The 26,333-nt window shown below is 29.6% G+C and overlaps 1 protein-coding gene across 13 annotated transcripts in view; it reads right to left on the reverse strand.

The window, feature by feature from the left end:
- Positions 1 to 1,079: 1,079 nt before the first annotated feature.
- The window catches only part of LOC123273023 (hormone receptor 4-like), a 67,247-nt gene continuing 41,993 nt past the window's right edge, over positions 1,080 to 26,333 (reverse strand). For 2 of the 13 annotated variants that reach the window (XM_044740125.1, XM_044740124.1), the window contains exons 3-13: positions 8,453 to 8,557; positions 5,105 to 6,031; positions 4,459 to 5,014; positions 4,159 to 4,369; positions 3,629 to 4,069; positions 2,444 to 2,578; positions 2,084 to 2,347; positions 1,814 to 2,006; positions 1,696 to 1,704; positions 1,496 to 1,623; positions 1,080 to 1,372 (exon numbers count right to left, since the gene is read on the reverse strand). In XM_044740125.1, the coding sequence (XP_044596060.1) occupies positions 1,292 to 1,372; positions 1,496 to 1,623; positions 1,696 to 1,704; positions 1,814 to 2,006; positions 2,084 to 2,347; positions 2,444 to 2,578; positions 3,629 to 4,069; positions 4,159 to 4,369; positions 4,459 to 5,014; positions 5,105 to 6,031; positions 8,453 to 8,552 (3,045 nt within the window). In that variant the 5' untranslated portion in view covers positions 8,553 to 8,557 and the 3' untranslated portion in view covers positions 1,080 to 1,291. Of the gene's footprint in view, positions 1,373 to 1,495; positions 1,624 to 1,695; positions 1,705 to 1,813; positions 2,007 to 2,083; positions 2,348 to 2,443; positions 2,579 to 3,628; positions 4,070 to 4,158; positions 4,370 to 4,458; positions 5,015 to 5,104; positions 6,032 to 6,988; positions 7,672 to 8,452; positions 8,558 to 11,360; positions 11,994 to 15,971; positions 16,036 to 16,145; positions 16,280 to 26,333 lie in introns of those variants that run through there. The other 11 variants (XM_044740127.1, XM_044740126.1, XM_044740123.1 and 8 more) reach the window with 11 other exon arrangements.

Below are 26,333 nucleotides of genomic sequence, written 5' to 3' on the forward strand. Positions count from 1 at the left end.
TCTATAAAAGCTATAAATTAATTTATTGATTTTTTAGATTGAAAATGTTTAATTTTAACAGATAGTATTAAATATTTGTTATGTCTATAATTAACCAAATTTTATATTATTATATTAAAATTGTTTATTAGTATTATAATAACTAATAATTTACCTGTTCATATTTTCTAAAGCATACAGTGATAAAAATAAATTTTTCGTTTTATGCATTAATCTCTACGGGCAAGATAAAATGAAAGAAAAAATTAAAAAACAAAAAATATACATTCTTTTAAAAAACACTTGCTAATAATTTACGTAAGAAGCAATATAATATTGAATTATGATTAACTAGCATGAGCCGTATTTTGAACTTGATTTTTTTTTTAATTTACTGTTAGTTATTATTATAATAATTACAATATCTCGTACCTTAATTTATTGAGCCAATCGGAGGAGGCTAAGTGTGTGCGCACTCTTAAGGAATTAATTTATCTATTTGTGTACTTTCACGTACCGACGTGCAGTCTTTAGAGAATCGAATTTATGACAAAATGCCATTTATGATTTTTTTTAAGGCTCTGTATTAAAAATTTATTCTTTTTAAATAATTATATTCTATAATAATTTTTTTAACCAAAAAGTATTAACAATATTTCAATAAAAAAATGCTATGTTGGATAATACGCGATATCAAAAAATGTTTTTGTTTTTTGTTAGAAGTCAAAAATAATTTTGTTTGTTTCCATATAAAAATAAAAAATAAATGTTAAAAGCATTACTAAAGAAATAGATCAAAATGCAATAATGATTGTATTTTTTTTTCTTTTTCATTTATGAATGAATCGCGTGTCATTTATTGATATATCATATGTATACATCCAAGTGTGAGTTGATCACGTCGGTTAGCCGATTAATTGAATTTTTACGGCGAAAAAGTGATCTGCGTTGGGCGTACAAGAGTCTTATTATTTTATCGATTGGATTATGCAACGTGAACACACAATGACAATAATTGCGCGACTGCGTATAGTCTTTTTAGTTTCGATATAAAAGTTCAGTTCTTGTCAATTGTTTTGTTTGCTTTTTTTTTTTTTAATTTCCGTTCCGACAAATTATTCACTATTTGTCTTAATTTTTAATTCTTCATTCGTACTGTTTTTTCCTATTACTCAGTAGTGTAATTTTCTTCGATATCCTAATGTTTCTATACAATTTTCATTTTGAAAATTATAAAATAAACATTGTACATATGTCGGGCATTATATGTGTTCAAATAAACCTAGCATAATTACCATTTATTTTGTTTTTACTATCTTTGAATCGCTGAATTTAATAAAAAAGGAACGTAAAACATTTTACTTTCGAGTAGCAATGTAGCTGCCGATTGCACCTAAAATCATAAAAAATAAATAATTTAGTTTCAATGTATTTTTTTATTTTTTATACATTCGAAAAATCGGCAAGGAACAATTTACCGTTTCGATAAAATAAACGATCAAAAATAATATCTTACTTCGGGCAATCGATGGAGAAGATCATGGAAACGTCCAGGTTGTTGAGGTGCGCTGTGTTCAACAAAACTCCTCAAACAAGTCATGTACCGATCTTGAATTTGTTCTAATTCCGGCGTACTACCTCGAGCTAGTTATAAAAAAAATATAATGAATATTTAATATAATAGATTTTATTATCATTGATAATAATGACACTTACATTTAGTATCTTTGTTAGCAAAAAATCATGAAAATATTTTTATAAAATTTTTTTATGACCAATATTTTTTTGAAAGTACTTACATTTAAAAATTACAATAAAAAACTACAATATTTACCTTGTGATAACATGGTGATGACTTTCAAACAAACGTACTCTTCCATCCGTAATTTAACCCGTCGAAACATAAGTGTAACGTAAGTTATTTTTTCTACCATGAGGCCGACGTCTTGCCTCAATTGGTCCATGGTTATGGTTCGTCCCATCATACTCGTTAGGCACGTTTGTAATGTATACATGTTATTTGATACCTAAATAATGTGAATATTTATTTTTAGTTTTTAACAGTGGAATAAATTTAGTTTTACTAATAATGATAAAAAATTACCTCTTGCACAAAGTCTGCACTTGTACCATCTGGCCCAACATTTGAAAACTTTTGCTGACCATGCATTGCTTGATACGCCGAAGTTGTTAAAACCAACAACTCATGCCACTTATGTGTAAGAAGTCTCGTGTGAACTTCAACCGGCAGTTCAAGGTAAAACGGTAATCTCTTGGTCCACTGCACCAACTTGTAAACTATACTGTCTCCTATTTGACACAGTTTTTCACTTAAGTCTGATTTGTGGTCTAGCAGTTCATCCAAGTTCTGAAGAAAAAAAAATTAACTTGTCAAATTAACTTCAATTCAATAGATATAAAGAAAAAAAAATAATATAAAAACATAAATCCGTTAAAATATTACCCTTAACGTTGCGATATCTTGGAATTCGTCACAGTCTATAAGTGTTTGTATCATGGCGAGTGTTGCATCCAATGGGAAAGCACGATCCCTCGAGCTGCTTACAGTATTGTCTAGCCTTTGCCGTAAATGTACGACCTAAATGACAAAAACAAAATACAATCATAAAATAATAATGATAATTGTAATGTGAATAATACAATAGCTAGGATAATCGTGAGTCAGGTGGGAATGAAAGAAAAAAGGATATTTTTATTGCGAGACTACCAGTGAAAGTGGATGCCCACGTTTGCGTGTAATTATCCAAGAAACATTAAACAATGTTTCACAACCGGGTGATGTAGACAAGACTAGTAGACGAGTTTCTGGGCAAATTTTAAGACCAACTTACTTCCTACGTTAAATCTTAAACGTGAGGCCTTTCACTGACCTTTCTGAGGCTGATACCTAGGTCGTAGCTATTCATGACTCTGATTCAGTCTTGGTATAAGTGCATGACTCGAAGTCTCGTATGAACGTGAGCTTCAAGTAGCCAGGGAAAGTTGTGACCGTCGCGGCACTTTGAACAAGCCAAACACCGTTTAGTTTATATCAAGTATTCACTAGTATGGTAATGGTGACTCGTACCAAAGTACCAGCAGAGCAGAAACAGAGAGAGAGAGAGAGAAAGAGAGAGAGAGAGGGAGAGAAATATAAAATGAGAGGAGGAGGTCAGTGTCCCCTTGTGCAAACTTTCACGAGTTACGAAAGACTTAGAGAACTGCCCGTCCTTGGCACCGGTTGCCGCTGATTTTCTATTGTCCCTGACGTTGTTTTTCCAACTTTATATCTACGTTTTTCATTCCACTTTATATTGTTTAAACTATTGCTTTAAATGTAAATACGTCAACTGTTAGATATTTATTACGCCGATGATTGATGACGAATGCTCCCTGTTTGTGAGTATGAGGGAAAGTGACCTCTTTAAATGAGAGACAAAAGTATGTGATCAGAACGCAGATGTAGATGTTTTCACTTTTGGCAATGGCCTTTAACCAAATTCTCCACTCATCGTGTTCCTCTACTCTGACTTAACTATATACAATGTCGCAATATTCCACCCAATAAACAATAAAAATATAAAAACAACCGTACATCGTCTTTAGCAATATGGATAAAACGAAAGTAATTAAAGAATTAAACACTTACTTCAGAGGGATTAGTAAGTGCTGTTTTTAGTATCGTCCCATTAACCAGATGCCCCGTGTGCGAGGGATGGTTAGGATGACTTGGTGTTGGTTGTGAATTGTGTTGATCCGATGAAATTTTATGATGATGTAAAAATGATCCAGCAAGTTGAGCATGTTGCTGCTGTTGCTGTTGCTGCTGCTGTTGTTGCTGTTGTTGTTGCTGGTGCTGTTGCTGTTGGCTATGATGAGCAGCAGCAGCCGCTGCAGCTGCAGCTGCCATATGCTTATCAAGCATCGTTGTTGCAGCCGCAGCAGCCATATGTTTATCTAACATTGATGTAGCAACATTTGTTCCCTTGTTGCCAACTAATGATCCTGAACCGTTTACACCACTATTAGAGTTATTGTTACCGCATACACCACTTGATTTGTTCGTTTTTTTATGTTTCTTATACTTGACCTAAATATTATTATTTTAATTATTATTAAATGAATGAAATAAATATATTATTATTAATAAAGAACATAAAATAAAATAATTCAAATCACCTTATAAAGGTTATAAACGGCTCCGGAATTTCTGCCACCAGGCATTCGATCTTCCCGAACTGCTTGAAGTACCATACCCTGTTCAATGCATTTTTTAAATCGACAATACTGACACCTATTTCTTTGAGTTTTTGTTATTTCACAACCACCCTCGGCTACACACGTGTAAACCCTTCTATTTTGCACTGTCCTTTTGAAGAATCCTTTACATCTGTAAAATAAATAATTAATTTTAGTCTCTTTTTTAAGTCAACTTTTTAAGTCAACAATTACGAAATAAGTACAAGAAAAACTACTAACCCTTCGCATGTGATGATACCATAATGTAATCCAGTGGCTTTGTCTTCACAAATCATGCAGATCATAGGTGTTTCGTCTTCTTCATGCTCTTGAGAAGGTAACGTTGCAGTAGGTGTAGCAAGTGATTGACTGTGCATTGACTGCGTTACTGCTTCAGATTTAACAGCAGCACCATTTCTAACCCACGGCTGATTCGAGCCAGATGCTGTTAGATTAAGTGCCTGCAACTGTTGTGCAGCAGGGAGTTGACTTAAATCCCCGGCCCATAACCTCTCCATGTTAAGTGGTGGTCCAGAGGAATACGAAACACAAGGCGGTTTACCCCGCGACTCTTGTCCGAGATTCAGCAGCAACTGAGCCGCTGATTCTTCGGATGATGAACAAGATGCAGACGATGCTGTCGTCGTCCAAGAAGCTGCAGGTGGTGGAACGGGTTCCAAGGCAGGTGCTGACCAAATCATTGTTCTAACACCGCCAACCTCACCCATTATCACAGTGGGAGGAGGTCGAGGAGCTGAGGGGGCTGGTCTTTGGGCTGGTGGCTTCATACCTTCGGCTGTAAATATAATAATAATAATACTTTTACATATCAATTTATCAGTTACTCATCAGTATAAGTAATAATCTGATTATGAATAATACTTACACGCAGATAATGAAGATGTTGTATTGTTAGAATTAGTACCTTGATTATTTCCGACATTGCCAGTAGATCCAAGTCCATTTCCCGCCGGACTGCCAGTACTAGTGGGATTCCCAGTGAGATTTTGTCCGTACCCAACACTGCTGATAACTCCATTGAGCAGTCTCTGAGCAGCAAAACCCTGGACTCCGGAATTCTGGGACCAAAACTGATGGTGAGCAAGGAGATGAGCTGGAACTGAAGGAGCTCGTGACCTCGGTGGTGTTGGTGGCTGCTGTTGAGAACTGTGAGACGAATTACTACTCGGACTGGGTGCTTGGCTAATGTTGTACTGGGAGGATGGACTAGGTTGTCTCGAGATATCAACTCGAGAATTTCTATCAGTTCCTCCTCCTCCGCCTCCACCATCAAACACTGAGTTGTCCGAGTCTAATTTCGTTTGACCTGAAGATAATTCACCGGCTCGTTCTGGGGTCTGGCATCTGCTGCCGGGTTGTTGTTCTTCTTGGCTCATTGGGGTTGTAGACACCGCATGACTCGTTTCAACGCACGGCGAAAGTGGTGTTGGGGTATGGGCTCTATTTTCTTCATTTACTCTCGTTGAGCTCATCACTGGCTCGGGGAACACCGAATCTGGTGATGCAGTCTCTCGTAGATTATCGTGCTGATGATAAGAAAGATTCGTCCCACTCATCACCACACTTCCGGAACTACGCTGCCCGGGGCTTCGAGGACTGGGACTACCTCGAAGAAACTCGCTCTTTACTTTGACCACAGGACAGCCCGGCGAGCTGGGCATATTTACATCTGGTGACAAGGTCGACGTATCCGCAATACTTTCCCCTGGAGCAGGAAAGGTTATGGGTGAAGGTGCATCCGCTGGCTGGATCCCAAGTGGTGATCCTGCTGATCCAAACGATACTGGCGAGTCTGAGAAAAGATTTTTTACATTTCTTTCTCTTCGATTTTATTTTCGATAAATATCGCAAATATCGCTGTAATCAGCATTTATATTAATATCTATTACAATATACTTTTATTCAATATAACGACGGTCTAATTAGCAATTGGTCTAACTCCTTATTTTTTAGAGGGTGATTTTTTAACATTTTGATGTAGTAATAGTCCAATTATAAATTATTTGAACGATCCTAACGAAAATATTATACCTCTATTAAATATTAAATGGTTTTTTAAAGTGATAATTAATTTCAAATTAATTGTATTTTCGTACAAATGGAAGATTCTCTAAAATGGAGTTCGACAATTTGTTAACTAGAACGTCGAATAAGCATGTTGATAGGAAATTCAGTTTTTTTTTTTCAATAGTCGATCTAATTTTTTAGTTTATTATTTTTCTTTGCTAGATTATCTTATTAACTGAAACTAATATTAGTTTTTAAAGAAATCAAATTTAATATTGATTTTTACGCAGTGAAAGTAATGATTTATGATAGTTGTTCCACCAGATGCATTTTCTAACATTTTTTTTTATTTTCACCGATTATTTAAATAACTTAGGACCGAATAATAAAAATAAAATTTATAAACAGATTTCAAGGTTCGAGTTTTTGAAAATCTCAAACTTTGTTTCATTTGGGACACTGAAAAGTTTCTAAGGTATTATTAATTAATTAATTAATAAGTAAATTATTTGAAAATAATAATGAGTAAAAGTAATTATAAGACAATAAATAAGAGAGTAAAATGTGGAATAAACTAAGTTCGAATCCTGGCTTGAATGGTTGCGTATTTTTTCCAACAATTTTTACTTTCACTGATTAAAAATTAATGTTCAATTTAATTTATTTTAAAAAATCAGACTGGCTATCGTAAAAATGGAATTTACCATCAATATATTCATATTCATAGTATAATTTTTATTACCATTAAAAGAGATAGATTTGAAACCTAACAAAACTTGATATCGTTTTTCCCAAAATGGTGGTGAATTTATTACATGATGATCGGTCCGCAGATAAGAATTGTGATAAAAAGGATAGCAGTCATATAAATAACGAAATCTAACAAATGGTTCTTCATACAATTGAGGATACCGGCAATTAAAATCATACCGACAATTATATGGATTAAAAAATCCCCGATTCATTATCATATTTATAGTATTAAAATTCATCTTCAATTCTAATTACTCAATTATATCATGTGACAATAATCAAGAAGAAAGATAAATTGATAAAAAAAATTGTAACTGCGCTGTTCATCAAATGCCCGACGTTCACGTGGTCTATAAAGATCAATGATTCCCAAGTATAGTGTCGTTGCACAATTATCGCCGCGTTGTTACTAGCACTATATTGTTTATTCTTTTTGTTTGTATCGCAATTCATCAATTCTACAATACTAGATATGTAATCGTAAAAATAGTTTTTTGAATTTTTACCGCGAATGAGTACACAGAAAAAACTAAATAGTAAAATAAAAATTTACTTAGATTCTGGTTACTTTATAATGTTTTAAATGGTACATCAGACTCCAGGATGTCATAACATTAAATATTACCAAACACAATGAAAAAAGTATAGAAGCCAACTAAACGTTTATTATTTAATATCGAAAAAAGTAATTTGTAGTGGTTACTATAGTAAATAACGACTCTCACCTTTAAAAAAAAAATCGTTTTAAACAGTAAAAAGCGCCAAGTCAATAATTATATAGTATTGTTTTTACCGTTGCATTTAAAATTGACTATTGTATCTTGTAAATGATGATTTTGGTTAAATTAAAATGTGAAATTCTTACTAAAGAAATTTAGTAACCTTTCTTATTATTTTTACATTAAAATGATAAATATTGAAGATGGAATTATTAATTATTGTACTTAAACTTTTTGGACATTTACATAGCTTTCATTACTGTTTGAAATAGTATTTATTATCAACTGATTACTTATGATTATAAATCCATTATTATTTACTATAATTTAGTTTTTTCCGTGTAAGGAAAACAATAATAAGCAAACAAAATAACAACATGAACGTGTAAGCGCGAATGACGACGCAGTCAAACTACCCTAGCTAACAGTACAGTGCATAGCTGGGTTCAAACCGCGTGGGCAGTAGTGATTCCCCTTCTTAGTCAGCCCACGCACGTTGGAGTCTCCCACTTCGATGCCGTCTGTTTATTTCCTGCATATTCATAAATTCAAAGCATCCCCAGTGAAATAGAAGGAACAACTGGCTTTAGCTTTTTTGTAAGTTGTTACTACCGTCGATTACATATCAAGTTTCTCGTTTGAGTTGAAAGGTCAAAATTTCCGAGTATTTTCATCTCTTTTACTGGTTTATTTTTATTTTTTTCAATTTAATAAAAGATAAGTTTAAACCTTACCGTCGCTACTACATCGGGAGTCGACCTTTCTCCTTTTCAACTTGAGGTCTTGAAACAAGCTCATGTTGTCTAGCTCACACGGGCTGCTCGTAAGGGTCATAATTCCTAAAATCAAAAATTTAAAACAAAATTTTAGTCAATCATATTTGTGATTTTTAATTTTAATTATATTTCAAATAAATTTAAGATACATTTTTTTAATTTATTTATTTGAACTAGAGAAATTTGTTTTTATAGTTTTTTTTTTTTCAATTTTTAAATGGTTATTGGAAGTTATACTCCACAATATTTCAAGTCATAAAAATAATATTTCAAATTTATTTTTAACAATTACATATATTTTTTTTTATTTTTCATTATAAATGGGATTAAGAAACAATCTTTTATAAAGGTCAATTTTTCCATTTAAAAATGTTTTTTAATTAATTTTTTTTTTTTCACACTATTGGTAAAAAATACTAGAAATCTTTAGGCTTGAGTAGACACAGTATGATAACGATTTTCGATCGACATAAAAATGAGTTAATTTTATTAATATGAAAACATAAAAGGGTTGAACACTGACGAATAAAAGTGTATTTTACGGTCGCGTAAAATCTACTGTAAAATGAATAATTTAAAAGAAAAAAAAAAGAAAAATTTCTCTTTTTCGATATTTTATTGCCAAAAATAGGGGGAACCTAACTCAGAAATCATTACCAACTTTTTTTAATAATAATAATTTACTTGTTACAAAAAATCCTAAAAATTGTCAAATGCTTTACAATTTCAATATCACCTGTTTCCAATTGTTTACAAGTGAATTGATTTATTTAACTTTTATTTGCGTTGTATTGTCAGATATTATAATGAGAGTACGATATAACATTAATTACACATACTTTTTGTGTGAAAAAATTATTAAGTTATTACAGTTATGCAATACAACTACAACTAAAATGTAAAAAAATTATTTTAAATTAATAAATGATAATCAAAAGGAAATATGAATGCAATGTTTCAAAAAGATTAACTTAGTTATGATTTATTTGAGTAAATATGTTTTAAAAATTAGCACAAGTAGAAAGTTGAAAAATCTATAAGTGCAAATTTTCATAAATAAGTTATTTGCTTAAACCAACATAAAAATTGGAAAATGTCTGCTAAATTAAATAGTATATCAAAACATTATCGGATGTCAGTGGATTCCAATATCATTGAAAAAAAAATTTTTTTTTTTTCTCTTACAAATAAAACAAAAACATCAAAGTAATAGAAAAAAAAATGATTAAATAAAATATGTCAGTGTCGTTTTTTGCAAGTACTCTCAATTCAACCCACAGTATAAATCGATTAGTATTATTTATATTATCTTATTATATTAATCGGGTATTTAAATTTAATGAGGAACAGAAAAACAGAGCAATGCCCGTATTATATATTACTAATATCTATATTTAATGTTAACGTCATTAATAGAACTGTTGAGTGTTTCGGTAATACTCGGGTCACATGTCTGGATGTGAGGATTGTGGCGGTTTGTATCGGTTTAATCGTCGTGGATATTCGGTAAGGCTCGGTAGTTTACGCGGGCTATTATACACCGGGAGCTAGTGTGTGGTGTGTAGTTAAGTCGGTGTCGGCGGAGACGTAGATGGTGCAGTGAGGTCCTTGCTCTCTGTGCCGTATGTGGGTCACCAGTCTCACACACGCTGCTATTCTTGCGTAACCAATGCATGCATGCATGCCACGCTCGCGCGCTTCTACTGGCTTGTCTCTTGTTGTTGTAACTATCGTCGCTGTACTGTCGTTCGTTGATGAATTAAACTAGCATAAAACTCTAGTATATATAGATATTATTACTTTATTATATTCTATTCTTTCAGATGTTCGTACTTGGAAGAGAAGGTAAAGACCTTCCTTTCCTTTCTAAACAACTTAAATAATCGATTGTTTCACTTTTTTCCTTTTCCTTTTTATTCTATATATTATCTTAACGATCCTTGAGAGAATCTTTATCTAGAATTCTCACACGGCCAATAGTGAAAGTTGTTCTCCCACGATTCAGTTTTTTTTTACAACTTTTATTTAATTATCTCGGAAAAATTGCAACGAATTATTTAGATTTTATTCAACTTCCGTGATTGCTTTTTTTTTTCATTTTCTTAACGAAAATAATTTTTCATAACAGTGATGTTATTTTCAGGAGAAGGGTTGAGATTCAGTCGAGCGCAGTCAATAATCAGTAGTAAAACCTATCGATGCTCAGACGTAAATAAAATCTTCACCCGTAAGATGAAAGAAAATAAAATGATGTATATTAACATATATGTTAATATTAATGTATATTTATATTTATTATGAAAAACGCAATTAAGTGATGTGATCCCCTCTTTTATCACTCTTATAGTAGAGAGTGAGAATCGGACAGTGAGAGTTAGGCTTCAGTACATTGAACCTTTCAGTGAAAGTTTCTATTATACCACTGGCCTTACTTTACTTTTCCTACGGCAAGAATCGCTATGTTGTGTCATAAGTCACTAGGAGTAGGACGAGGAAGTTTTTCCTTTCTCACTTACTAACAATAATCACACTTAAAACTTTTAACTTATTTATTTATATATTTGAATTTTTATTATTAAAATTGAAATATTATTACAAAGCAGTATCGTATCACTGTTTAAAGATTATTCTATTAATTTTAGTTCATTATGTGAAAACAGATGTTAAAAAAATTTATGATCTGCAAATAAAGAGTTTTAAGTGAGAATTCAACAGCTTTACGTAACATTCACTTGAGTAGAGTGATAGCTGTATGATGTGTGGTAGTAATCAAATCATACAATTGAGTAACGGGTTAAAGACCTTTTATTAATAATTTTTTAATTTTATTTATTATAATTTACAATAAAATTATTCGGAATCATACCTAAATGTCGGCCCTGAAGAACACTCATCTTTGCGCACATTTTTGTCTTCCAATATTTAAAAATAAATAAAATACTTTTAAAACAAAAAAAATAAAAAAACAACAGATCTACGTATGTATATCACAGTTTTGTTTCATTTATTTTTAATAGCGGCGATAGAGTATACTTTAATAATTATTATTTTTATAAATATTCACAAAATTACGGCAATTGCAATCTAGATAGTTGGAGGTCAAACGGATTCTCGAGCCAACTCCATCGGCTCGAGGACACATATAAAAGGCGGAGGCATCCTCGAAAACTTTACAGTGTATAAAATCACTGTAACACGAATTCGCTAGTGGAATAATAGTGTCAAATAAAACACAAATAAACTTATTACTCCTATGCATTCAGTTATGGATGATATTTTTTAAGTATATTAAAATTTGGCATTCATTGTTACTATTATTATTTTTTATACACATATTAAAATTAAAATTATGATTAAGTTCCATGGTTTTTAAATAAACAATTTTTTTTATGTTATCCTGATCCGACTTTCAGCAAGTTATTTTGGAGATATCACTGTATCTTTCGAGTGCAACGCACGGGCCTTTCCAACACAAATGTTTTTGGGACACTACGTGCGGACCACGCGCGATCACGGTGCCTCACTAAAAGTACAGTCAGTAGTGGTGGTAACAGTGACCTCGATACCGTTGTCCCCCCAATCTCAAGAAGGTGCCCAATGCCAAAAACTCAACGCCGCCCAGAACTTTCACTCTTCTCCTTTTCTCCGTAATTTTCAGTTTTTAACTATTTTAAAATTTTTTTTTCCTTCATCCGTATATATATATATATATATATATATATATATATTTATCACCACACACACACACGCACACATACATACACACCCATTTTAAAATACAACTCCCGATATACGTTTTATTTTTTTTCTTCCCAACTTTTTAAAAATAAATCTAAATTATCTCATAATTAATTATTTTTTATTTTCAATGTTTCACTTTCAACAACGTAAACTAAAAAAGAAATCAATAAGACATGTGATGAAAGTTCAAGCTACGTCATAATTATAAAAAGATTTTTTTTTTATAAAAGTAAAAGTCATTGGAATACTTCGAAAAATTTGACGTATCTAATTGAAGATGGAGAAGAAGAAAAGTTATTTTAATGAAAAATATAAGACATGAAAATTTAAAAGAATATTTTTTTTTCTACGAGTGTACAGATATTTGTTTAAAATTAATTACAGTAGTTTAATTGGATATAAAAGTAACTAGCGTTTAGAATATAAGACAGCGATCGTGGGTCCCAGCAGCCGGCGTTATACTGCATTTATTCTGTAGCTGCACGTTACGGACTGGTCGGCCATGGCATACTTACTAATGTCAATCACACAGGCTAAACATTGTGGTGGTGTACAGGCATTCATGTATCGAGATAGAGAGTCACGCATACATACATATGATATCACAGATACATATTACTTGCAGGTAACATATACGAAGCTTGTGGCTACATTGACCGTGCAATAGTCGTCCCTCCCATTTTTTTGCCTCTCGACTCTACTAAGTCCTCGACCCTCTGACCCTCTCGCGAGCCGAATACAATTTGTCTGTTTAATTTGTCAGTCTTCTTTATAGTCTATGGGGGAGAAAGCGTTTACTTCCGGAGATCTGGATCAAACTAACACTTTCTTTTTTTTATTTTTATTTTCATTTTATTTATCATTTATCATTCTGTCGCATTATACATATAAACTTAGGTATGTTTAATTGAGAATCTTCTTCTTTAAAAGTTGAAATTTTTAAAAAGTAGGGAAAATAAATCATGTAGAATTTTACGTTTAGGTAAGTTAGAAATCTATGTTTTTTATAGGTCTTTGACTGTTTTAAAGGTCAAACGATTCATTACTAAATTTGGTTTTACATGTGTTGATTCGTAAATGAATTAAAGTTAATAAAAATGATAAAAAATAATCGAAAGTTTTTTTTCTAATATTAAAACGAAATATCATGGAAATACCTGACATTTCTTTTATATAGTAAATAGGGAAGACGAAAAGATAAAATGTATCCCTCAATTGGAAAAATTAAATAATAATAATTTCTGTTATTAGTTGGTATTTTAATTTCTACATAGAAAAAATTATGTTTTATAAGTCATAGTACAATTAATTATTAAAAATTATCATTTCAAATGTTAAAATTGTAGTTTTAATATTTAATTCATGATTTTTTTATTCAACTGCGAAAAATTTTAATGAAAATTACTGTTCAATATATTAAAAATAATAATACAAGCGTTTGTTTTACTTCAGCTGTTAAACCTTAGATTCAGTATTACTATTTGAAATAGTAAAGATTAAAATTTATTTTTCTCCGCCTAGAAGCTGTTCAAGATTTTTTGAACTTTTAGAATAGTGTACTTTAGATGTTTTCGGGTGACCTCAATTCAAGGTAGCTCTTTAAATTGAATGCAATGACTTTGAAAAATTTCAAAAATCAAAAAATAAAATATGAAATAGTCAATTTCGTATAGAATATCGAATAAAAATTAATCGATAAAAATGCAGTGGTAATAATTAGCTTTCTGTCTTTTATCCTTTTTTGTACTCTATTTCTATTATTTAATATGTCACATTTATGAAAAAAATTGGAAAATAATTTTCATATTTATACACAGTAAAAAATTTTTCGTCATTTTGTAGAGTGTTAAAATTTTTGTGTTGAATATTACACTCTAGTGTGTAGAATTTAACATTCTAGTGTGTTAAATCATTAAATCACCACATGAAAATGTTAAATTCTACACACTAGAGTGTAATATTCAGCACACAAATTTTAACATTCTACAAAATGACGAAAAATTTTTTACTATGTATTAACTGTTTATAGGTCGCTTGAAAACATCTAACTCCTATAAAAATTAAAAAATATTAGCAACCTCTATAAATTAAAATATTGACTCTAAATTTCAAGAACATGAATGATTTTTAACGCAAAAAATTGTAGAATAAGCAAAACAAACTTAAAAATAAAAAAAAATTAACTTTTATTGATTTAAGTTTTCAGAAATCATAAACAGCTCCGAAAAATTTATGACTGAAAATGATTTCTAGATAGGGTTTAGAACATGATAAACACAAATTCTAAACATAGGCTCATAAAAAATTGTTCATTTTTTTTAACAAGTCCTACAAGTATAAACTAATAGATTTAAATGTTAAATATATTATTTAAAAAATTGTAAAAATTTTTTGTATAAATTAAAAAAAAATAATCCGAAAACTCGTTAATATAAATGAATCAAATTATTATTATTTATAATTTTCATACAATCAAAATGACTTGCAAAAATCCTTATTATTAACAATTTTGTATACGTGAGTATTGATATTTATTAACATAGTGTTAAGGTTTGTGTATTTAAAATGCATATTCTACAGCTAAAAAACCACCACACAAAAGCATTAACACGCTCCAAGTAGATTACGTAAGTAACCTCGAAACGTTCAAAAACCTCCAAAGTTTCCGGAGAGAAGGCACGTGATTTTGAAAATAGTTTTGCTGATAAAGTGAATTATATCAATTACGATTAAATCGATAACCAAGATTGTGCATTACAATATATATGTATATAAATCAAAAGATAATTGTAGTTATGATACTCTAAAGACAGTAGCTGTCAGGGACGTATGAGATCACCGAACGGTATCGGACTCAAATGAAAACAATCAAGGAAGAACCTCGAGAAAATTCTTTTGCTTTTTTCCAATGTCAGTAGCTCCAAGCTGAATTCATACTAATACAAATAATAAAGCAGCAATAAATAATTATTAGTGAAATTAATAATTAATAATTGATGATTGTTAATCAATTAATATAAAGCAAGAATTTAAATATATTTAGTTTAATTAAATAAATATCTGTTACATGTAGGTAAATTTACACGCTTCTAATTATTATTATACATATTATATATATATATATATATATATATATATATATATATATATATATATATATATATATATATATATATATATATATATATATATATATATATATAATATGTATAGTCTACAAGCTCGTGCGTATAGGTGAAGCTCCCTAACCTATCTCAATACTTGAACGAAGACACGACACTAAGAGCATGCGCAATAGCAACAAATCGACAAATCGAGTGGCCTCCGACGCGCGGATATTCATCAAAATCAGGTACATCGTTTATTTTAATTTTTACAATATTATTATTGTTATTATTATTATTATTTTTGTGTGGTTATAGTCCAATTTACATTACAACATTCGCCTGCAATCCACTTGCGTAATACAATTTAATATTGTTATAATTTAATTGTACTAATTAAGTCTATTCATTACAATTTTACTGGTAGCGTTAGATATAAAGCTTTTGTGACTATATGATATAATAATTTTGAATATAATATTTATATTACTGTTGAATGGATACTTTTGTTTATCTTTATATCTCTATCTGTTCAGTTATTTTTCGTTCATATAAATACCCGGAAACTAACATAAGTAAAATGGAGATATTGACCTAGACCTTTACAATTTATTCTTACAAATTGTACTGACCTCAAAAAAATCTTTTAACGTTTCTTATTTTGAAAATTCAATGAGGTCAACGTCTCAACTGGCGCTAAAAAAATATATAAATATATTTTTAAATATATACAATATTAAAAAAAAGTTAATTGTAATGTTTCAATAAATAATTATTTTTATTTGTTTGAATAAAATAAAACTTACATTTTTTTTCTGCTTAAGACATCGAAAAGCTGAATTATTTCTTGACTATAGTAATTTTTAAGTTTAAATAGCAAATAAATGCGAATATAAATCCCGGTAATTTTTTGTTATTTGTGCACAATACTTATTATTGTTTAAATAAATATCATTTTAATTTATTTAATAGTATTTTTAACTATAATTTAAAATTATCACACAGTTTTTAATAATTTTAAATAACAAAATATATATAGATATATTGTAGATAGTAAATAAATTTTTCTACTGAGCAGAGTGGCAGTGATAAGTTTTAAGCAATAAAACAGCCTTTTAACTATTTCTTCATCTTCATGAGTCGTTTGTATTTACACTAACAAGTATGTCCTTGTATACCAGGACATTTACTTCACACATTAAACGTTGTACTTTTATTTATAAATTATTTTATGTAATTATTAATTATATTATAAAAATAAAATCAGTTGACTGTATAATTTCTTAAATTTTATTCGTGGCAGTTATTATTATTTTTATTAAAATAAATTTTTTAATTTCACTTCATTCATTTATCAACAGAGAATTTAACCTAATGGCACTTTTCTTTAACAATAGTTTTTTTTTTTTTTTTTTTTTTTTTAATTAGAACACACTGGTTTATTTTTTTTTTTCTTAATACTCGTACTTTAAATAACGATATAAAAATTTTTTTTCACTAATAAATATGTTAAATAATTATTTAAAAAATAAAATAGTAAAATCACACAGATAAAATAAAAATAGAAAAAAAAGTTTATAACAAATAAAATTAAAATGTTCAGTCGGTGGGCGTGCTATCCAACGCACGTGGCCGCGTTTGAGTTTGGGAGTAACTCAGCACTCATCCGTGGTGAATAGACTGGATGGATTCGTGGGATAGGAGGTTAAATTAAAAACCAACGAGAGTTACTCTTGTGTCTATCTGTCTATGTGTCTAGTGGCAGGCCGAGCAGAGTTGGCTTGGACAAAGTAGGGCGACGACTGGGACAGCGGCCACGGGCAAACGGTGCGCATACAGCGCAAGGGGCTAGAGACGACGGAGGATAGATTTTAGCAAAGGTGGTGGAAAAGTTGTTGTCAGTAGAAGTGGAAATAGAGCCCTTCTCGTGGGGCTTCTACTCTAACTCAACTCCTAGAGTAACTAGCTCCTCTAGCTTTCCTACACGGAAAAAAATCAACTGTTGCTGCAACAGGAGGCAGTCATGTTGCAGCAACAGAAAAAACTCTGTTAATAAATTAATTTCAATTTTTTTTTTTTATTTTTTTGGAGTAATTTTAAAGTCAGGCTTAACACATGATATAGTTTCTTATTTTTTTTAACGCATGATATATTTTGTCCGTTTCTTCACTTCAATAACAGTTTTTAACGTCAAATAACTCAAACAGATATAAATTTCCAATAAAAATCAGAAATCATGTGATGAGAATATCAATTTTGTTTTGTTTTTTCGAATACTTGTTTACTTACAAATTTCTGCACATTAATGTTGCTCAATCTCAAATTTCAAATCATTTCCATCTTAAAAAGACGATAAATGGCGTCGAAAAATTTAAATGAAGTAAAAAAACGACGAATAACAATTATATCATGCGTTAACCCTGACTCGAAGATTACTTCAAAAAAATAAAAAAAAGTTAAAATTATTTTATTATTTAATATTTCCACGTGGTGCATTTAATTTTTTAATACTCAAAATTACAATACCATGTATCTGCATAACTTTACCTTATTTAAAAAGTTGCAAAAAACAAGAAAAAATTTTTTTTTGAAATTCAAAAATTCATGTTTAAAAAAAAACACACAGTTCTAAAAATTTCAGGATCTTTTAAGATCAGTACAAGGTACTAAACAAAAACACATTGAGCCAAAATTTTAATGTCAATCGAGATTTTTGACGATTTTCAAAAATTTAAAATTTGACAAATTTGGCATTTTTCAAAATTTTTTTCCAAAATATTTTTTTTTTTCAATAGCACCAAGTGTCCCTTTTCAAACAAACGAAAGGCCATTCCCGTATCTATTATAACGTTCGAAATATTCCAAAAACAAAACTGAAAAAATAGCGAAATTTTGAATTTGCATATCTTTTGAATAAAATTTTTTAATTTTTTTTTTTGTCTGGCAGAAGTTCGTTATATGATAAAAGAAAATTTCTGATCAAAATTTATCCAAATCAAAAGGGGTCAATTACAACTGTAGGTTAATTTGACATGGAATGACCCAACTATATTTTACTATTAAGTCGCAATAACAGTAGTAATCCTGTTGCTGCAACAGGACTTTATCCTGTCGCTGCAACAGGACTTTATCCTGTCGCTGCAACAGGACTTTATCCTGTCGCTGCAACATGGCTGCCTTCTGTTGCAGCTACAGGAAAATCCTGTTGCTGTAACAGGATTTTTTCCTGTTGCTGCAACAGGGGCAGTCATGTTGCAGCTGCAGGAAAATCCTGTTGCTGCAACATGACTGCCTCCTGTTGCAGCAACAGTTAATTTTTTTCCGTGTAGCATTGCACTTTTTAATTGTAGTTACTGGTAATCAAGTCAACATGCTTCAATTATTTTCTCTAGGTTCCAAAATATATATTCATCCGGTAATTTATCGTCCGCGACCTCGCGAATTCATAACCACCGTCACCACCAAAAATTCAACAATAATAGATATATTATTCTGTGGTATTACATGGTGGACAATTAGACCAGGGCCACGTGCCCTGACACTAGCTATAGAGATGACATACATCCTCAAATATTAATTTTTAGTTTAATACTTTTAATTTAATCAATTTGGGATTGAAATCGCCCAATCATTAAAAAATTAACTGTATTCAAAAAAAAATTTCTTGAATTAAGAAAATTATTTTGAAAACTTTTATTTGAACTGAATTATTGAACTGAAAAATTTTATTTGATTCAAGCATTTTTCTAGTTGATTTGCGACAAAAAATTCTCCAAAATGATTTTCTTGGTTCAAGAGTTTTTCTCTTCAATCAAAATAATTTTTTTTTAAGTGCATAAACAATAATCATTTTCATCAAAAGTATTGTATAGGAAGATAATACTTTAAATTTATCTTAACAGATGGTTAAGAAATTTTTTGATATCAGCTAATTTGTGCCTCTATTACAGATGAAACTAGGAATGTCACAAAATATACAAAAAAAAATTTTTATAACATTAATTTGATTTTTTATTTATTGTTAATTGTAAAAATTTATAATTAATAAAATAAACAACTTTAATAAAGTTTTTTAGGATTATCTTATTTTAAGTACATGTGGGTAAAGGGCTCCACAAAGAATTAGATTTGTAGAGTATATGGTGTTCACAACCATACTTGCATAGCCGTATCCATAAAATATTTCTTAATACCATGTATCCAATGAAAATTTTATTTGAAACTACTACAACCCTTGCAAAATTCATCAAAATTACGATGTATAGCTGTGATTTGTCACGTTTCAGCATTTTCAATAGAAACAGTAAAATAATTACGTTATTATATTAATAATCAAATTATTCTTGACCTTGTTAAGCTTTAAGCATTTTTTTTTTTTAGTCAATCCGAGAAATGAGACAAAAAGTCGAAGAAAAAACTAAGAACTGGTGGAAAACGCGTCAAAGGAGAAGGATGGGTCTCATGTCTCAAAAGTCTCTCTACAAAAGTATTTTATGAATCGATAGACATCTACAAACATACTCATTACTTTGATTAATTATTATAACTGATTATAGTTTTTTTTTGTATGTAATTTTAGTTTTGTAGTAACCACATCTTTCGTTAATTTCTTCTAATAAATTTTTGAAAATTTAATGAAAAATATATTATTTTCAACTGAAACTTTATAATAACAAAATTATTATGTACTCATTATTTAATTGTAAAAATAAAATATACTTATACGAGATAATTTTTAATTTATACCACGAAAGCCACTGAGAATTATCTCACCGAAAAGTTCACGAAATGAAACATGTGCTATATAAAAGGTTATCATAAACATTTTGTCAATAAAACTTGTATATTCATTAATTTTTTTTAAAATCTTATACAATATAAAATCGTCAGCTAATCTACACTAAATAATAAAACATTTTTGTTATTGAATATAACTTTTACACCGTTCACATGCTGTGCGAATCATTTGAAGTTGTGCATTACTCTCATCTTCACGATTAATTTTCCTAATTTCAATCGCCTCTATTATCCTTAAGAATAAAATCTCTTACTATTTTCAATCAAATACAAAGCTCCGGATATGAAATCAGGTAGGTCAAGTTCGGTTCCCATCTTGGTTCTGATCCCCATATTTTTTCATAGTTATTTTTTGCTTTCAATGAATTTTTAATGTGACTATTATTCATTTAACATTCGAGCAGATATTTACAATACTTGAAGCTCATTAGTATTCAAATATGGATCTAATACAAAGATGAGACAAATTTTCTCGATTTTTAATGGATACCAAATTTTCCATTCACGCTACTTGAACAATATATCACTTTGGTAGACCGCTAAAGGATTAAAACTAATTTATCAATTAAATATAAATGTGATTGCTGATGCTGGATTAAATTGAAATAAAAAAATATTTTTTAAGGAGGGATAAAATAACACGAGCTCATGTAAAGGTGAGTGTTGGCCTGTCTGAGCTAATCGAGAGCTAGCATGTCTCGTGGTGATTCATTTCGTGTTACACATTAATGTTAAATTACGTATAAAAATTTCATGTCATCTCGATAGTGCATCTTTTAAAAATTTTTAACTGTCTACATGGTACTTACTTCATTAGTTATTTTGAGTTTACAATAAACAAATGTAATTCATACAGAACTAAAATAAAATAATAAATTCACCAGTTTTTTACATTGAATAAAATTTATTCAAAAAATCGATTCATATAGTGAATAATAGAAATAACTAGCATGCACTCGACAAACATACTTTTCAAATGTTTAGTATGTTTTCGGTACAGATGTAGACCATGATATAATTTTTCTCTTTATCATATTTTTTCAAAACTCATTCAGTTCCAAAGAAAGAAATTTCATTCAAACTCCATAACTCGACTAATAGAAAAAAATAGACAAATGTAAAAAATGACAATTTTCGATTGCCATTCAGTTTTATTCATATGCTTCGATGAAAAAAATTTATACATAGATATTGTGATCGAAAAATCGATCCAAGAGATGGCCTATATTTCAAACAGCAGTGTGTTTTTATGCATGTAAAAATATCACCTGAATTGAAACGAGGTTTAATAAGATATAAATATAATCATCAGAAAAAGTGACCGCTACACAGAAATTTAATAAAGTAGTTAATATGATGTAGATTAGTCTATGCTATACTTGATTCAAAAGTACATTATCTACAACTTTATCTATACACTGAGAAAAAAGTGCATAGTTAACTGAATTATAACATCACAATTATGAAAATATAGTTTTCTGAACTTTTTTTTTTGTAGTTACTCAAACTATGCATTAGTTTAAGTAACTATTGATAAATAGTTATATTGACTATATTTTAATAAATATGTTTTTGTTATCGTGTTAAACAAAAAGTTATTAGGTGACTGAAAGGTGTTTACGGACGACGTCTCAGATAGCTAAACTGGAAGAGCCCTTAGTGCGTAACTAAAAGATCCGAGTTCGATTTCCGGTCCGAGCTATCCGAATTATTTTTTCTGTTTTCTGAGTTAAAGTTAATCAAGATGGCTATTAAGCTGATATATAACTGAAAATAGTTCAAGTAACTATCTATTGGGGTTCAATATAATAAATAATGTTAGGTACAAGAACTGCAATTAAATAATGGTGATGCTATTTAACTAGATTTTCCTAGTTCAGTTGATCATATTTTTCTCTCAGTGTACTTTTATTTTAGGCAGTAGTTTCTCATTCAAAGTGTTGTCAGTTAAAACCAAAAAAAATAAAATATCGATTTAAGAAAACAAAATTTTCGCTTTAAGAGCGGCTGATAGTTAATTTTCAAACGTGTTTTGTTCATGAATAAGATAAAATTAAAAAAAAAAACGCTTCGCTCTTCTATTGATAATTAAATTGTCTATCGAAGAGCAAAGCGCTTTTTTGGAAAATTTTCATTTATTTATGCATAAAATGCGTTTTAAAATTCCATTTGGTGGACAAGTATGACAGAGATACTTCCGTTTGTCCAATAGAGGGTGAGAGAGAAAAAAGTATAAACCCTTCTTAACCAACTCTGAACAGTATTTAAGAGAGAAAAGAAGTCATTTTTAACAATTTTTTGGTTTCAGCGGTACATTCCCGAGTAAAAATAAAAATTGATTTTTAAAAAATAAAATTTTTATCCACTGCCGCAACACCGCTGCATTACAGCCGTTTAGAAGACAAAATCGCTGCAACACGAAATCTTTATTCTCGACTTGCATAACCTCAACACAGCTGCACGCTGCTTAATTTTAATCTAAACCATCGCTGCAACACCGCCGCAACACAGCTGCACGCTGCTTGATGTTATTCAAATCGTTGCCGCAACATCGCCGCAACACCCCTGCAACACTGCTGTACCCCAATGCTAAAGCATAGCTACAATTTCACAAAAAACGGCATCATAATTAATTCATCACACAATAATTAATGAATAAATAACTTGAACATAAATTTTAATGTAAGACCTATTGTTTAATCTCCTTTTATTGAAATGCCTAATATTCAAACCAAAAAAAATTTTTAAATCAGGCCAAAGTACCGCGAAATTATTGATTCTTTTTAGTCGTATTATTGAAGTATATTTTTAATTTTGTCCCCTGAGTTGAACAGAAGCGGCACGCCTATGGAAATACCCAGGAAAAATTTTATATAATGATTAAATTGCGATGGGATTCGAACCTGGATCGTCTGCATGAAAGTCTCGAACATTACCAACTGCGCTGCAAGTCGTAGTTAACTAAAAGAATGTAGTTTAGCTATTTGAATGATGAACAAATATTTCATTTCAATGTATACCACCAAACGAAGGTAGTGCAGCGGTGTTGCGGCGGTCGATCGAAATTTATTATTTTCTAGTAGAAAATAATAATTTAATTTTTACTCGAGACAGTGCAGCCGTGTTGCGGTGATGTTGCGGAAGTGTTGCGACAATCACAATTTTATTATTTCGTCATAGATTTGTTGCAGCTGTGTTTCGGCGGTGTTGCGGGATTTAAGAAATATTTTAGAAATATTTATTATAGTGCAGCCGTGTTGCGGTGGTGTTGCGGCAATTATAATTTTTTTATTTTATCACAGATTTGTTGCGGCTATGATGCGGCACTGTTGCGGGCACTTAGACTCCGTACGGCGCTGTTGCGGCTATTTTATGTTTTTACTCGGGTTTTAAATCATTTGAAGAAGTCTTTTGAAGTATTACTATTATCACTTAAGGGACCCGGTGGTCTAGAGGCCTAAAATTTTAGATATTTTAAAAAATGTTATTTCCATATGATGGTAATGACTAATGTTTTCAAATTTTTTTTTACATTTATTTTATTACTTATCAACTACACAAAAATGAAAATTAAGACAAAAAAAAATTTTTTTTCAAATTAGAAAAATGGCGCTGAAGTCCCTCTCTCCAAAAAAAATAAAAAATGGGGGTTAAAAATGGACTTTTAACTACGCGCCATTTTGTAAAAATTTTTTTTTTTATTCTAGTTCCTGCGATAACTAAACTTATGCTAATTGAAAATCCGTCTTTTTTTTTTATTTCATATCAGAGGGAGAGATAAATCACCACCCCAGTCAGGTCCATTTTTTTGGAGAGGGGGACTTCAGCACCATTTTTCTAATTTAAAAAAAAATTTTTTTTTTGTCTTAATTTTCATTTTTGTGTACACTGAGAAAACAATTCATTTAAATGAAATGAGGCTCATTAACTATAAATAAATTTCTTATTTAAATATCATCAGAAATATTTATTTGGATACAAATAAATTTATTTATTTAAGACAAAGTTATAGTATATTTGAATGAAATCCAGATTTGTTTATAGTTAAAAATATTTCTTTGGTACTAACAATCGTATATTTCAACCAAATCCGATTTGTTAACTATAAATAAATGGTATGTTTGAATATACTCAAAGCAATGATTTTTAGTTTTAGGTTAGGAAAGTTGTAAAAGTGGTCATATCGAACGTTTGGGGTAAAATGGGCACTTCTTTTGGAATTATTAATTATACTGAAATGAACAATGACAATAAATATAGCCGACATCTAAAAATTTTTATAATTTTTTTTATTGAAAAAAATTTTTTTTTTAATTTCATTTGTAAAAAATTCAAAAAACTGTAAGTGCAATTAAAAAAAAAAATATTATTTAGTTCTAATTTAACACATTAAGCAAAATAAAAAAATAAAAAATGTCGACTAACTTTATTATATATATATATATATATATATATATATATATATATATATATATATATATATATATATATATATATATATATATATATATGGTCTTTTATTTGCATAATTCTACAAAGTTTTATATAAAGGTTTTTTTTTTTTACTATATAAATATTAGATAGATATTAAAGATATTATTTTATTGGGATATTTAAAATATTAAAAGATATTTTAACTCGTATATATTTAAATATATTATTTGTTTGTAACACTTAATTTTATCCTTTGGTTTTGCCTTTTCTCCTTTTATTGCCGTTCTCTTTACTCCTCAGCATTCCTCACTCTATTCTCTGCTTCGCTTCTGCACTTTCTTCTTCAATTTTTTCCGCTTCTGCCTTACTTTTTATTAATTTTTCGACTTTACGGAAAATTTCGCAGAAAGTCTCGTCTATTTCGCCTTTTAATTTCGTACATAATTCTCTTTCGATCTCTTCTTCCTCTACCAACATGTCCCACTTTTCCAAATATTTTCTTTCCTCCTCGTTCACCCCTTTTTTTGTTTCTTTGGACTAACTTTATTATTATAAATTAACAGACATCTGTAAATTTTTTCGACTTTTATAACAATAAAATTATTATGAAAAAATTTTAATTAAAAAATTTCACATGTTAAAATTAATAAAAATTATAAGTGAAAATTTTTAGAAGCATTTTTTTATTGTAATTAAGATCAATAGGTGAATTGATATTATAATAAAATAAATATAAAAGAAATAGTGGTTGGTCACAAAAAAAGTCAAATGTAAACAATACTCTTACATTCAAAAATAGTGACACCGAGCGTAATTTACTTGAAGCGAGATTTGTTAATAGTTAACAAATCTTTATTTGAATGAAATAAATGAGTCGATTCAATTAAATAAACCAAAACGAAGTAGGATTTGATTCAAAGTAATATATATTCAAATAAAAGAAATTTGTTAACATTAAATAAATATTTTTGATTCATTTCAAATAAATCTGTGCATTTGAGTCAAACAAACCGTTTTATCAGTGTGGTTGATAAGTAATAAAATAAGTGTAAAAAAATTTGAAAGCATTAGTCATTACCCTCATATAGAAATATCATTTTTTAAAATAGCTTAAATTTTAGGCCGCTAGACCACCGGGGTCCCCTTAACATAATCTATGAGAAAAAAATTTTTGGACGAAATATATGTGTATCTTGTTTGAAAAAATTTAGTTAAGGGTATAATTCTTTAATGATTAACTTTTTTTCTTTATCTAAAAGTTTTAGTTGATTGTTTCAAAAGTTTATTTTTTAAATGAAGAAAATTGAGTATTTTGAAAGAGTGAACTTTTGTAGAATATATTTTTCTAAAATTCATATAATTTTTTTTCTTGTACACTGCGCTTAGATTGTACCCATATCCGTTAAATTAATTCAATAAACATCATCCATATTTTAACGTAAAAATATTAAAGTTTTGAAATTTTTTCCATGGGTTTGATTAATTTCCTTCATGCTGATAAGTCGAACATTCTCTTTTAAATTAAATTAAAATTTTTTTATGATTATATATCAAGGTTATTATCATTTTAAGACTAAGTGAAATTTCTTTATCTTCTCACTACCTTACAACAGATAAAACGCAATCTACCATGTAGTATCAAGTATAATTTTTCTAGTGTATAATTACAGGTGATAGATATAATAGTTGTCGTTGACACATTTTAAATTCAAGTAGACAAATCTGGTATGATCAGACTAACTCAAAGACTAAAGACGTCGAAT

This window comes from Cotesia glomerata, linkage group LG10, assembly GCF_020080835.1.
Source record: "Cotesia glomerata isolate CgM1 linkage group LG10, MPM_Cglom_v2.3, whole genome shotgun sequence".
In the NCBI taxonomy this organism is placed as follows: Eukaryota; Metazoa; Arthropoda; class Insecta; order Hymenoptera; family Braconidae; genus Cotesia; species Cotesia glomerata.